The 14,961-nt window shown below is 41.5% G+C and overlaps 1 protein-coding gene across 1 annotated transcript in view; it reads left to right on the top strand.

Moving 5' to 3' along the window:
• Positions 1-1,499: 1,499 nt before the first annotated feature.
• The window catches only part of SDHAF4 (succinate dehydrogenase complex assembly factor 4), a 33,749-nt gene continuing 20,287 nt past the window's right edge, over positions 1,500-14,961 (top strand). Inside the window, exon 1 of the mRNA XM_069599498.1 lies at positions 1,500-1,696. Within this exon, the coding sequence (XP_069455599.1) occupies positions 1,576-1,696 (121 nt within the window). The 5' untranslated portion in view covers positions 1,500-1,575. The remainder of the gene's footprint in view (positions 1,697-14,961) is intronic.

Here is a 14,961-nt window from a genome sequence, read left to right as displayed (position 1 = left end):
CGAGTTTTTTTCCTTGATCAAGTTGGTCACACGCAACTCATCATCAAGCTGTAAATATGAACTAAGGGTGAAAAGGTGTGTGTGCAACCTACCAAGCTACTTGTTAAAACTGCTGCGGTTTTGGCTTTGGGCCTTTCTAAAAATACCACTTCCTCCTGGTGAAAAGAGTCCTTACCTAGGAGAAACATATCTCCGGTTCAGAGAACTCAGATTCTGAAGCCATGTGATGTTACTTGGTCAGACATTACCAGGGCCCAGTTCGGTTCAGTTCAGTCACTCAGTCGTGTCCAACTCTTTGCGACCCCATGGACTGCAGCATGCCAGGCCTCCCTGTCCATCACCAACTCCCGGAGCTTACTCAAACTTAGGTCCATTGAATCCGTGATGCCATCCAACCATCTCATCCTCTGTCGTCCCCTTTTCTTCCTGCCTTCAATCTTTCCCAGCATCAGGGTCTTTTCAAATGAGTCGTTCCTCACATCAGGTGGCCAAAGTGTTGGAGTTTCAGCTCCAGCATCAGTCCTTCCAGTGAATATTCAGGACTGATTTCCTTTAGGATGGACTGGTTGGATCGTCTTGCAGTCCAAAGGACTCTCAAGAACACCAAAGTTCAAAAGCATCAATTCTCTGGCGCTTAGCTTTGTTTATAGTGCAACTCTCACATCCATACATGACTACCGGAAAAAACATAGCCTTGACTAGACGGACCTTTGTTGGCAAAGTAATGGGCCCAAGAGCAAGCCAAAAACTTTGCTAAAAAAAAAAAAAAAAATCAAAGGGACTCCACTGTGATTCTGTGTAGACTTCCACAGGTCCCATGAAGCCTCCTACCCTGCCATATGTTCTGCGAACATCACTAGAGCTGCTGGACCAGGAACGGAGATGCACAGTTCTACCTCCCTGCAGCTGGACCAGATGAGAGCCTTCTGCTCGGTGCTGCACTCAAACTGCATCTTCTAGTCCACGCGGTAAGTGGGTGCGAGTTCACTGAACAAGCAGACATGTAAAAAATAGAGAGAACTGAGGGGAAAGAAACCTATTGCACGAGCAAAAGAGTAGCAGTTGCCCAATCTTTGTGGCCTGGAGCAGCGAGCTCCCAAGAGGCCTTCACCTTCAAGTTGAGGCGCAGCAGACGGATTAAGATGAACAAACGAAGGCATGCCCTCCGTTTGGGGGGATCCACCTTCACCCACGATTTGAGGTTTTCATCAACATGGGGTTCAGGATAGTTTGCGTTGTTCTTCAAGAGAAGGCTGAGCTGTTCCACTTCTTCTTGCAGACGGCCCAGGGACGGAGAGCGGATTTCTGGGGTGGCATCCGGGCGGGCGCGCCTAGCCCCACGTTAGCTTTTGGAGAAGGGAATGGCAATCCACTCCAGTATTCTTGCCTGGAGAATTCCACGGACGGAGAAGCCTGGCCTTCTACAGTTCAAGCGGTCGCAAAGAGTCGGTCACAACTGAGTGACTAACAGTCCGGACCTCAGAGACTAGCTCCGCGCCGGAGAGAGCTCCGCCCCCACAGGCCCCGCCCCCGGTCGCACGCAGCCCCGCCCCAGGCGCGGGGCGTGCCGGGACGATGCGACCCGCTAACACCTCAAGGAAGGCTGTTGCGGACGCCGCGGGAGCGGAAGCCATGGCTGCGTTAGGCCTCGCTTCGTTGCTGGGCCGCGTCCCGGCTACAGCGTGGAGAGCGGCAAGTAAGGCACCCGGGCCTGGGGCCGAGGTCGCGGGCAGGGTCGCGAAGGCCCAAGCGCCGAGAGAAACGCGTCCGGCCGGGCGGCAGTGTGCTGCCGTCTCGGGGGCCCCCGGGGCCGCGGAGCCTCCCTGTCCATCGGACTCGTGCACGGACAGGTCCTTCCCGCCCGGGCTCAGGTGGAACCCGAGCGGCACGGTCACAGGGCCCGCCCGGCCTTACGCCTGCTTTCCGCCGGCCGCGGCACTGGCCACCAAGGGGGAGCGGAAGTTCCGGGTCCTGGAGGGCGCGCGGCGCGCTAGTGCGCGTGCACAGTGCGGAAAAATGGGCCCTGAGGCAGTGCAGGCGTCTTGTACTTAGGGTATTTACATCGGAAAGGATTTATGGCAGTTTGCAGTACAAAATATGGAAAAGCACTGAATTTTGGCAAAGTAGGCCAAGGCAAATAAGTATAATAAAAATTAGATGAAGCCAGGAGAGTATTAAAGTATGCATGCTCTCAGTAAAAAACAGACTTTTTTTTTTAACCCCTTTTTGTTGGACATTTATCTCGATATATGTTACAGCCTTAACTCACAGACTGTTCTAAGCATAGTTTTAGTTTAGGACATCCTGGAGAAATTGAAAGTTGATAACAGTTCCAGCCGGCATCCTAATGGGCCCAAGATGTTTGTTTTCATACATATACATAAATAGTTTGTTTTCATTTATGTATTTTTATATATATATATAGCTTGTTTTCATTTCTATCATTTCTCCTCCAGACATACTGCTTTTTGTTTTGTATTTTTTTCAGAATTTAAACTTTTTACTCTGTATTGGTGTGTAGCGGATTAACAATGCTGTGGTAGTGTCAGGTGAGCAGGAAAGGGAGCCAGCCATACATGTACATGTATCCATTCTCTCCAGCCACCCCCTCCTGCCTCATCCAGGCTAGCACATAACATTAAGTACAGTTCGATGGGCTATACAGTGGGTCTTTGGTTATCCATTTTTAATATAACAACGTGTACATGACCCAGACAGACCACTTGTTGATTGTAAAAATTGTAAATGGTCCGGAAATGAATAATATGTAAAGTAAAATCCCCCTTGCTATCCAAACCTCAAAGTAATAACTGTATACAGTTTTGCTCGGTGTTTATTCAACATCCCTTTTTTACTGAGGTTAAATGCTCAACAATGAAATGTTTCCTACCAAAAACTTATACAACATATATGAGTTAAGCAAAGCCAACATTTATGAACCCATTCTCCAGTTTAAGAAATAGAGTGTTTCCATTGCCAAGCTGTGTGCTACTTCCTGATGCAGTTGTGTAACTGTATAGAAATTACTTCATGCCTTTTGTATTTGTTTTACCTGATTTTTTCAACCAGCATTGTTTTGAAATCCATCCATATTGTTATGTGATGTTGTAATTAGTAAATGGTTAGAATGTATCATACCTCTAGGGGGTTTCCCAGGTGGCTCAGTGGTAAAGAATCTGCCTGCCAAGCAGATGTGGGTTTCATCCTTGGGTGGGGGAAATCCCCAGGAGAAGTAAATGGCAACCCATTCTAGTATTCTTGCCTGGGAGATCCCATAGACAGAGGCGCCTGGCAGTCCCTGGGGTCACAAGAGAATCGGACACAACTTAGCAATTAAACATACACACATTATACTTTTTTCCTTTCCGCCTCTCAGCGGACATTGTGTAATTCGGGAAGCATCAGATTTGGCTGCTACACATCTGGTGTATATGTGGGTGCACTTGCACAAGAGGTTGAATTCCTGGAATATATGCTAAAGACCTGTTCAGTTTTACAATGTGATGCCAAATTGTAAAGGCATTTTTCATTCCTACTGGCAGTTTATACTTCTGCCAGCAGTATATCAGAGTTCCTATTGCTCCAAATACTTGCCAACATCTGATCACATCAGAAAATTTAAATTTTGTGTGTAGCATGTTGAAATAGTGTTTCATTATGATTTTGCACTTCTCCGGTTAGAGAAATGAAACATCTTTTCAAAAGTTTTTTAATCTTTCTGGTGAAATATATCTTCATTTTCTTATTGGATTGTTTGTCTTGCTTATCTACATTCTTTACATATATTTGACCACTATGCCTTTTTTAAGTTGCATAAGTGTGGCAATAGCTCTGTTTGAGGATGGCAGGAATGACAAGTGCTTACTGAACTGAGAAGGCATCTTGAGACTGAAAAAGCGAGGCAGGGAGGTTCGTATAATCAGTGGGTCAGTTTATCATAGGGTGACTTACAGGCTGGGATCAGACAGACAGCCATCAGGAAGCATTAGCAGCTGTGCGTCATGCTGCCAAGGGGCCACTGGGACAGTTTTATAGTTAACCTAGAGTGTGAAGGTATGTGGGCTTCCCTGGTAGCTCAGCTGGTAAAGAACCCGCCTGCAATGTAGGGGACCCTGGTTCAATTTGTGGGATGGGAAATTTCCCTGGAAAAGGGATAGGCTACCCACCCGAGTATTCTTGGGCCTCCCTGGTGGCTCAGACAGTAAAGAATCTGCCCACAATGCTGGAGACCTGGGTTTGATCCCTGGATTGGGAAGATCTCCTGAAGAAGGGGATGGCTACCCACTCCAGTAGTCTTGCCAGGAGAATCCCTATGGACAGAGGAGCCTGGTGGGCTTCAGTCCATGGGGTCACCAAGAGGAGGACACGACTGAGCAATTAAGCACAGCACAGCAGCATATGGAGGTAGAAGGTATGTGTGTGAAAGCAGGAAATGCATCTTCCTAAGTCAGGATTTATGAATGGCCAATTGGTCTTGTGGTGGCTGGGACTATGTCAGCTAAGGTTTTCATCCTTGTTTAAGGGGACTGACAGTTTAGGAGTCATCTGATCCTACTGATGATTAAACAGTACCTATTAACTGCTGAGCCCTTGACAACAGAGAGCGATTTACCCCATACAGTCCTGGGTAGGGTCGGCAGAAAGACTGGAGGAACTATGTAGGCCCAAGATGATGTCACTTAAGATATCAGCCGTACAAGCTAGGTTGTGAGCTGTTTTTGTCACTCTTATGGTGTCTTTCTGAAAAAATTATCTTCAGAGCTTCCCTGGTGGCTCAGTGGTAAAGAATTCGCCTGCAAGTGCAGGAGACACGGGTTCAATCCCTGATCCAGGAAGATCCCAAATGCTGTAGAGCAGCTAAGCCTGTGCACCACAGCTTTTGAGCCTGTGCCCAAGAGCCGGTGAACTCAACCACTGAGCCTGTGTGCCACAATTGTTGAAGCCCATGCACGCTGTGCTCGGCAACAGGAGAAGACTCTGCAGTGACATGCCTCTGGACCACAACTAGAAAGTAGCCCCTACTTGATGCAACTAGAGAAAAGCCCAAATAGCAAGAAGACCCAGCGCAGCCTAAAATAAAATTATCTTCAGCAGCAGACACAATAAAATTATGAATCCAACTATACAATTACAGAGCTTCAAAGGAAAGGTATCTTTTGGCAAACAAATTTGTAATGTTATCTTCTTGTCTTGATACTTTTGTTTATTATCAGTGCTTTTTAGTCTTCTGTAAGAAAGCCTTCCCAACCCTAAGGTCATAAAAATATTCTCTCTCCTATATTTTCTCCTTAAAGGTCTATAGTTTGGCTTTTTTGTATTTAAGTCTTTATTCCAAGAACTTTTTTCCATGCATGGCGTGAGGCAGGAAACTGATTTCACTTTTTTCCCATGCCAGTAACCAGTTGTCCCATGTCCATATGTTGGACTTCCCCCCACCCCCCAATGAAATGTAGCTATCTTACATATGCATGGACACCTCGGTTTATTTCTTGGCTCTCTTTTCCATTTCATTGATCTGTTTGTCTGTTCCTGTGATGTAATACCTATCTTAACAACCATACTTTTGTAACAACTCTTAATATTTAGTAGGGTAAGTCCTTTCATGTTGTTTTTCAGAAGTGTCTTGGCTATTCTTGGATATCTGCTTCCATATAAAATTCTTTTAAAAAAGTTTCTGCTGGAATTTGGTTACAACTGCTCAGTATTTTCTAAGATTATTATTTTCTAGTTGCTGCTTATGTATGGAAACACAGTTGACTTGTTTATTGATTTTGTATCTGGTAACCTGGGTAAATTAATTAATTAATTTCAATAATTTATTTGTAGATTTTGGTGGGGGTGGTGCTGGGTGGACACAGATATTGCCTGCAAATAATGAAAATCTTTTTCTCCCTTTCCAATCTTTATATCTTTTTATTTTCTCTTGTTTCTCTGTTCTTGGTCAGGTTTTTCAGTACATACAGTGCTGACTAAAAATGGTGATAGGCATACTTATTTTGTTCATAATTATAAAGGGAATATGTTCATATTTCAACATGCAATATTAGCTGTAGATATGCCCTTTATTTTGTTAATGAAGTTCCTTGCCATTTCTAGAAGGATGGGGTTTTATTTGTTTATGTAGTTATCTGTTTTTTAAGACAAAAAGAAATCTTGAAAAATTCATTTTTCTTCATCTTGTTTTTAATTCATTTTTCTTCTTTAATACAGTGGGTTGGTGATTACAGATTTTTCTGTGCTAATTAACTCAGATTCCTAGAAAATATTCAGATGTATCGGGATGATTATGTTGTTATAATATTGGTTGTGGTATGCTGATACTTTGTTTAAAAACTGCCTTGTAGTTTTCCGCTCTTGCAATTTCCTTTTCTGGTTTTGAAATTAAAGTTATTCTAGCCTCTTACAATGAATTTAAGAGTCTTTTAGTCCTTTTCTTTAAGATTGAAATAAGCCATTCCTTGAGTATTTGTTACAATTTACATGCAAAACTATCTAGACCTGCCCTTTGATGTGAGGTAAGATTTTAAATCTGGAAAGAACTCTGATGCTGGGAGGGATTGGGGACAGGAGGAGAAGGGGACAACAGAGGATGAGATGGCTGGATGGCATCACCGACTCCATGGACATGAGTTTGGGTGAACTCCAGGAGTTGATGATGGACAGGGAGGCCTGGTGTGCTGCAATTCATGGGGTCGCAAAGAGTTGGTTACGACTGAGCGACTGAACTGAAGATTTTAAATTATTAGTTTAATTTCTGTAATGATTATTGTGGTATTTATCAGATTTTCTCTTCTTAATTAAGTTTTGATGAATTTTTCTGGAAAATTGTTCATTTTATATACTTTAAATATATAGGCATAAAGTTCTAATTTTTGCTCTCTATATAGCTATGTGGGCTTCCCAGGTGGCGCTTTTGGTAAACAAATTTGTAATGTTATCTTCTTGTCTTGATCCTTCTGTTTATTATCAGTGCTTTGTAGTCTTCTGTAAGAAAGCCTTCCCAACCCTAAGGTCATAAAGATACTCTCCTATATTTTCTCCTTAAAGTCGATAGGCTTTTTTGTATTTAAGTATTTATTCTACCAGGAATAAAGTCGCCTGCAGTGCAGGAGACTTCAGAGACTTAAGTTTGATTCCTGGGTTGGGAAGATCTCTTGGAGAAGGGCATGGCAACTCACACTGGTATTCTTGCCTGGAATATCCAACAGGTAACACTGGAACCATGATAATTCTCTTATATATAAACAGCATAAGACTAGATTTTGGTGAGTTTTTATTTTGAAGTCTGATAGTATATACCTTTTAACTGGAGAGGTCAATCCATTTGCAATCACTGTAAGTCACCTACATCTAAATCTTCAGGTTGTGAACTTTCAAAGATGTAAACATGTGTTCCATCAACGTCAGGTGAGATTGAAATTGCAGCTTGCACTACATCTATTGCTGATGATTCTTCAGCTCTACCATCTTCCACCTCCTCTCCTTCCTCCAGTCAGTAACTCTTGCCTGTTCACTTGATGCCAGCCCTTGTATGACAGTTGTTGAGCTGTCATACTGCACTTTTCAAGGTACTGTACCATAAGATTAAAAATGTTTTATTTTTGTTTTTGTTTTTTATGTATTATTTTTGTGAGAAGTTTTAAAAACTTAATAGCCCACTGTGATAGTTGGGTGAAAACTGAAAGTGAAAGTTGCTCGGTTGTGTCCAACTCTTTGCAACCCCAGGGACTATACAGTCCCATGAAATTCTCCAGTGGGTAGCCTTTCTCTTCTCCAGGGGATCTTCCCAACCCAGCGATTGAACCCAGGTCTCCCACATTGCAGGCAGATTCTTTACCAGCTTGGCCACAGGGGAGGCCCAAGAATACTGGAGTGGGTAGCCTATCCCTTCTTCAAGGGATGTTCCCAACCCAGGAATCAAACCGGAGTCTCCTGCATTATAGGTGGATTCTTTACCAACTGAGCTACCTTTAACAAGGGAAGACTAATTCTGTTGGACTTACAAACAAGTAGGACTTAACAAACGCTCTCGGACTGGAACTTTGGTAAGTAGGGGACTTACTGTGTGTTTTGCTTAGTCAGTCAGTCATGGTCAGTTGTGTCCAACTCTTTGCAACTTCATGGACTAGCCCACCAGGTTCCTCTGTCCATGGTGGTTCCTCAGACAAGAATACTGGAGTAGGTTGCCATGCCCTCCTCCAGGAGATCTTCCCAACCCAGGGATTGAACCCAGGTCTCCCACACTGTGAGTGGATTCTTTACCATCTGAGCCGCCTGGGAGGCCCAAGAATACTAGAGTGGGTAGCCTATCCCTTCTCCAGGAATCATCTGTTGCATTGCAGGTGGATTCTTTACCAGCTGATCTCTGTTGGACTTACGAACAAGTAGGACTTACAAACACTCTCAAACTGGAACTCTTTTGTATATAGGGGACTTACTGTATATTAGCTGATAAAATTGACCTTATTTCTGCCATCTCATTTTTTGTTACCTTCTATTTGTCATACTTTCAATTAAATGTTTTCTTCTTCCATTTTTTTCCTCTGTGATTTCAAAGGTACACATTGCTTTTTATTGGTTACTCTTGAAATCTGATTGCATGCTTGAGGAAGTTGAAGTTAATTAATATCTTCAGTTCAGTTCAGTCGCTCAGTCGTGTTTGACTCTTTGAGACCCCATGAATCACAGCACGCCAGGACTCCCTGTCCATCACCAACTCCCAGAGTTCACTCAGACTCACGTCCATCGAGTCAGTGATGTCATCCAGTCATCTCATCCTCTGTCATCCCCTTCTCCTCCTGCCTTCAATCCCTCCCAGCATCAGAGTCTTTTCCAATGAGTCAACTCTTCGCATGAGATGGCCAAAGTACTGCAGTTTCAGCTTTAGCATCATTCCTTCCAAAGAAATCCCAGGGCTGATCTCCTTCAGAATGGACTGGTTGGATCTCCTTGCAGTCCAAGGGACTCTCAAGACTCTTCTCCAACACCACAGTTCAAAAACATCAATTCTTCAGCACTCAGCCTTCTTCACAGACCAACTCTCACATCCATACATAACCAAAGGAAAAACCATAGCCTTGGTTAGATGGACCTTTGTTGGCAAAGTAATGTCTCTGCTTTTGAATGTGCTATGTAGGTTGGTCATAACTTTTCTTCCAAGGAGTAAGCGTCTTTCAATTTCATGGCTGCAGTCACCATCTGCAGTGATTTTTGAGTCCCCCAAAATTAATATCTTCATGTTCCTCCTAAACAGTACAAACCTTAAAAATGCTTTGAATTCATTCACCCTCCTACTCTGTTGTTCAGCCTTTTAGGGTTGTGTGTGTGTGTGTGTATGTTTTCTTGTGTATATGTTAGGGTGGAATTGTGTAGTAACACAAATGAACATATTACATTTTTATATAGTCAATGTTTAAAACTTCTATTTTTCTCTTTTTATTTCACACTTTTACTTCTTGAATCAGTTTCTTACAGTACATTGTTTAGATGTTCCCTTTGGTGATAGTCTTGTGATAAAGTTTCTCAGTGCTTTTTTTTTTTTTAACATGTATTTTATTTTTAATCTGAAAATATGGTTTATTTCTCTTATTCTTGCAAGGTAGTTTCAATAAACGTATCATTGTCTCACAGGTCTATCTCTTCTGGCTTTCTTTATAGCTGTTGGGAGGTCTTCTGTCTAATGTTTGTTCCTTCATTAGTAATCTCTCCTTTACCTAGCTACTTTTTATCTCTTCCTTTGATGTTGGCTTCTTCATTGTACTTTGTGTCTAGATGTGTTTTTCTTATTTAATTTTTTTTTTTTTTTTTACTTGTGGCTCTTTCCTACATCTGAACATTCCTGTCTGTTGGACGTCTCCTGGTCTTTTCATTATTTCCTTCTGGAACTGTGATGAAACAAACATTTGTTAGCCCTCATTTTATCCTCCAAATATTTTAACATTGCTTTTATTATTTTTATCTCCTTTTTGCTACGCTTTTTTCTGTATAATTTCTTCAGAACTTTATTTGGGCCACTAACTCTTTTCAGTTATATCTATTCTGCTATTTAGGGCTTTTATTGAGCTTTAAATTTAAATTTGTGGTTGTTGGGGGTTGGGTTTTTTTGGGATTTTGGGTTTTTTTTAATTATTGGCCTAGTGAATTTTCAGTCTCTTACTCATTTGTCTCTTTGGCTTCGTTTTTATTTCCTTAAAACATATTAGTTATTTTAATTTTGATTCAGTATATAGATCTTTATGGTCCTAGCTCTGTTGTTTGTTGATCTTGCATATGATAGCTTGTTTCCTTGAATGTTTTATTGGTATTCCCTCTTTGAGGCTTCCATAAGACGTGAGTTCAAAAACTATTTGTCCTCAGAGGATTTGCCTCTGCCATGTGTCTGAAAGCATTTCAGCTTCAGACTTTAATCCACTTTATAGAAAGATGCTCCCCTGAGGGTCTTTGAACCCTGCACATAGTGTGTAATCTGACGTAAACACAGATATGGTCAACCAATGGCTTCAAAATATCAAGAAGGGCTTCCTTTTTAACATCGTTACACAGAACAAAGGTGTTCATTAACTAGAGTTTGTCTTCCAGTCCCTTGCTCTTTGGACTAGCAATGGGAGCTTCACCTTGGAACTTGTTAAAATGCAGAATCTTGGGTCATACCAAACCTATTAAGAATCTGCATTTTAATAAGATCTTCCCCAAGTAGTTATATGCACATTTAAAAATCTTCCAAATCACTCTCTTTACTCAGTGCATGACCCTTCCTGGGTTCTGGCCTCTAGTAGGCTATTTGTTTTCCTTGGGTTCAAAAGACTGCTCTCCCTGCTGTCCTGAGACCTCTGTACACTAAACTCTAGGTGAGAAAGACCCAGGTTATATACCAGCTTAACTGTTTATCTTACAGGAATGCTTTGATACTCTTATCATTATTTCCTTTCTTAACATTTCTTTCTCTGATTTAGAAATGTTTTGTGTATGTGTGTGTGTGTGTGTGTGTGTGTGTGTATATATATATATATACATATATATATATATATTTTTTTAACCTTTTTGGGTGAGTTTGGCTGTAGAGTTTGGGCATCTCTATCAAACAGAAATTTTGAAAAGTTATTTTTATTTTTTTAGTGACAGTTTACTCTTTTTCCTTTGCTTTTATTAGTTCTCTTAGAAAGTCATTCTTCTTGCCTGTAATGTTCTTATAGACACAATTGTAAATAGCCTTTGGAAAAGGCCAAAGCATCCCTTGAAAAAGATGTGAGCTTTATGGTGAATTTCCTCATTTCTGTAAAGGAGCCCAGTGTCTTTTCTAATCATGTATTGTGCAAAAATGAGAAAAATTCTTTTCCTCCACATTTTGTCACACGTCTACCTGATACAAAAATAGTTCTATTTATGGTTCTATGGTCTCAGAGCACCTTGAGAAATCTGATCTTTTGGCTTTTCCTTGTAACCCTTACAGGCGGGTCACTGCACTGTCCACATTACAATCTCAGGGAATGGAAAAAGAAATCCAGGGCAATTGATTTGTGGGAAAATTGAGGTGACCTAAAATTTGCATATGTTTTTCCTAACCCAGCCCACTGGCCACAACTTGGACATGTGGCTGCTTGGCTTCAGGGAAGACTAGGATATCTGATCCCTAAGTGAGTGGCCTGTTGCTCAGCTTGATCACAGACAGTGGGAGTGGGCGTTCTGGAACTCATTGGAAGAGGGGAAAGCAGCTCAGCTGCTGGACACACTGCGCAGTCTCTACCACATCTGCCCAGTGTCCCTTTTCCAGAAAATGATCATGTTCATGCTAAACAGAATTATTATAATTCACAATTATACTCATACAAATAAATTGACATTTTTTCCAGCTCCTAACACAGTGCCTGGCACATTGGCACCTAATGCATAATATTACTTTTATTATTTACTGTCATGTATCTGCATCATTTAAGAAGCAAAATTTTAGCTTCAGATTTTGTCTATATTATACCTGATAGCCAGGGATTTTGTGCCATTTTTATTTTGCATAAATGCTTATGAATTTCTAGAAAATTTGAAACATACCATACACTTACCAAAAACAAGACCTGGAGCTGACTGTGGTTCAGTTCATGAGCTCCTTATTGCAGAGTGTGTTAAGTCACTCAGTTGTGTCCAAATCTTTGTGACCCCATGGACTGTAGTACACCAGGCTCTTCTGTCCATGGAGTTCTCCAGACAAGAATAGTGGCGTGGGTTGCCATTTCCTTCCCTACCTTAATGCAAAATTTAGGCTTTAATTGAAGAAAATAGGGAAAACCACTAGACCATTCAGATGACCTAAATAAAATCCCTTATGCTTATACAGTGGAGGTGACAATTAGGCTCAAGAGATTAGATCCTGAGGTAGACCCATTGCCTTCAGAACTGTGGACAGAGGTTTGTAACACTGTACAAGAGGCAGTGAACAAAACCATCCCAAGAAAAAGAAATGCAGGAATGCAAAGTGGTTGTCTGAGGAGGCTTTACAAATAGCTGCAGAAAGGAGAAGTGAAAGGCAAGGGAAAGATACATCCAATTGAATGCACAGTTCCAGAGGATAGCAAGGATAATACAAATAGAGGAAAACCATAGAATAGGAAAGACTAGAGATCTATTCAGGAAAATTAAGAGATACCAAGGGAACATTTCTTACATAGATGGAAGTGATAAAAGAAATGGTAAAGAACTATTAATAACAGAAGCAGAAGAGATTAAGAAGTGATGGAAAGAATACACAGAAGAGCTATATAAGAAAGGTATTAATGACCCAGATAACAATAGGGTAGAGTCACTCAGCTAGAGCCAGGCATTCTGGAGTGTGAAATCAAGTGGCCCTTAGGAAGCATCACTACAAACAAGCTAATGGAGGTGACACAATTCCAGCTGAGCTGTTTAAAATCCTAGAAGATGATGCTGTAAATGTGCTGCACTCAATATCCCAGCAAATTTGGAAAACTCAGCAGTGGCCACAGGACTGGAAAAGGTCAGTTTTCATTCCAATCCCAAAGAAGGGCAAAGCCAAAGAATGCTCAAACTACCATATGATTGCACTGATTTTACATGCTAGCAAGGTAATGCTCAAAATCCTTCAAGGTAAGCTTCAACAGTACATAAACCAAGAAACTCCAGATGTAAAAGCTGAGTTGTGAAGAAGCAGAGGAACCACAGATCAAATTGCCAACATTCGTTAAATCATGGAAAAAGCAAGGGAGTTCCAGAAAAACATCTACTTATGCTTCATTGACTACACTAAAGCCTGTGACTGTGGATCACAACAAACTGTGAGGAATTCTTAAAGAATTCCTAGTAATACCAGACTGAAAACCACAATCACAGAAAACTAACCAATCTAATCATGTGGACCACAGCCTTGTCTAACTCAGTGAAACTATGGCCATGCCGTGTAGGGCCACCCAGGACAGATGGGTCATGGTGGAGAGTTCTGACAAAATGTGGTCCACTGGACAAGAGAATGGCAGACCACTTCAGTATTCTTGCCTTGAGAATCCCATCCATGAACAGAATGAAAAGGAAAAAAGATAGGACACTGAAAGATGAACTCCCCAGGTTGGTAGGTGCCCAATATGCTATGGGAGATCAGTGGAGAGGTAACTCCAGAAAGAATGAAGAGATGGAGCCAAAGCAAAGACAATACCCAGTTGTGGATGTCACTGGTGATGGAAACAAGGTCTGATGCTGTAAAGATTAATATTGCATAGGAACCTGGAATGTTAGGTCCATGAATCAAGGCAAATTGGAACTGGTCAAACAGGAGATGGCAAGAGTGAACATTAACATTTTAGGAATCAGTGGACTAAAATGGGCTGGAATGGGTGAATTTAACTCAGATGACCTGAGTTAAATTATATCTACTACTGTGGGCAAGAATCCCTTAGAAGAAATGGAGTAGCCATCATAGTCAACAAAAGAGTCCAAAATGCAGTACTTGGACACAGTCTCAAAAACGACAGAATGACCTTGGTTCTTTTCCAAGGCAAACCATTCAATATCACAGTAATCCAAGTCTATGCCCCAACCATTAACACTGAAGAAGCTGAAGTTGAACAGTTCTATAAGGACCTACAAGACCTACTAGAACTAACACCCATAAAAGATGACCTTTTCATTATAGGGGACTGGAATGCAAAAGTAGGAAGTCAAGAAACACCTGGAGTAATAGGCAACTTTGGCCTTGGAGTACAGAGTGAAGCAGGGCAAAGGCTAATAGAGTTTTGCCAAAAAAAATCCACTGGTCATAGCAAACACCCTCTTCCAACAACACAAGAGAAGACTCTACACATGGACATCACCAGATGGTCAACACCAAAATCAGATTGATTATATTTTTTGCAGCCAAAGGTTGAGAAGCTCTATACAGTCAGCAAAAACACGACCGGGAGCTGACTGTGGCTCAGATCATGAACTCCTTATTGCCAACATCAGACTGAAATTGAAGAAAGTGGGGGAAACCACTAGACCATTCAAGTATGACCTAAATCAAATCCCTTACGATTATACAGTGGAAGTAAGAAATAGATTTAAGGGACTAGATCTGACAGACACAGTGCCTGATGAACTGTGGATGGAGGTTCATGACATTGTACAGGAGACAGGGATCAAGACCATCACCAAGAAAAAAAAATGCAAAAAACAAAATGGCTGTCTGAGGAGGCATTACAAATAGCTGTGAAAAGAAGAGAAGCCAAAAGCCAAGGAGAAAAGGAAAGACATGCCCATCTGAATGCAGAGTTCCAAAGAATAGCAAGAAGGATAAGAAAGCCTTCCTCAGTGATCAATGCAAAGAAATAGTGGAAAACAACAGATTAGGAAAGACTAGAGATCTCTTCAAGAAAATTAGAGATACCAAGGGAACATTTCATGCAAAGATGGGCTCAATAAAGGACAGAAATGGTATGGACCTAACAGAAGCAGAAGATATTAAGAAGAAGTAAGAAGAAG

This window comes from Ovis canadensis, chromosome 9 (genome assembly GCF_042477335.2).
Source record: "Ovis canadensis isolate MfBH-ARS-UI-01 breed Bighorn chromosome 9, ARS-UI_OviCan_v2, whole genome shotgun sequence".
Lineage (NCBI taxonomy): Eukaryota > Metazoa > Chordata > Mammalia > Artiodactyla > Bovidae > Ovis > Ovis canadensis.
The sequence above is the reverse complement of the archived record's forward strand: the minus strand, read 5'-3'. Positions and strand labels throughout refer to the sequence as shown.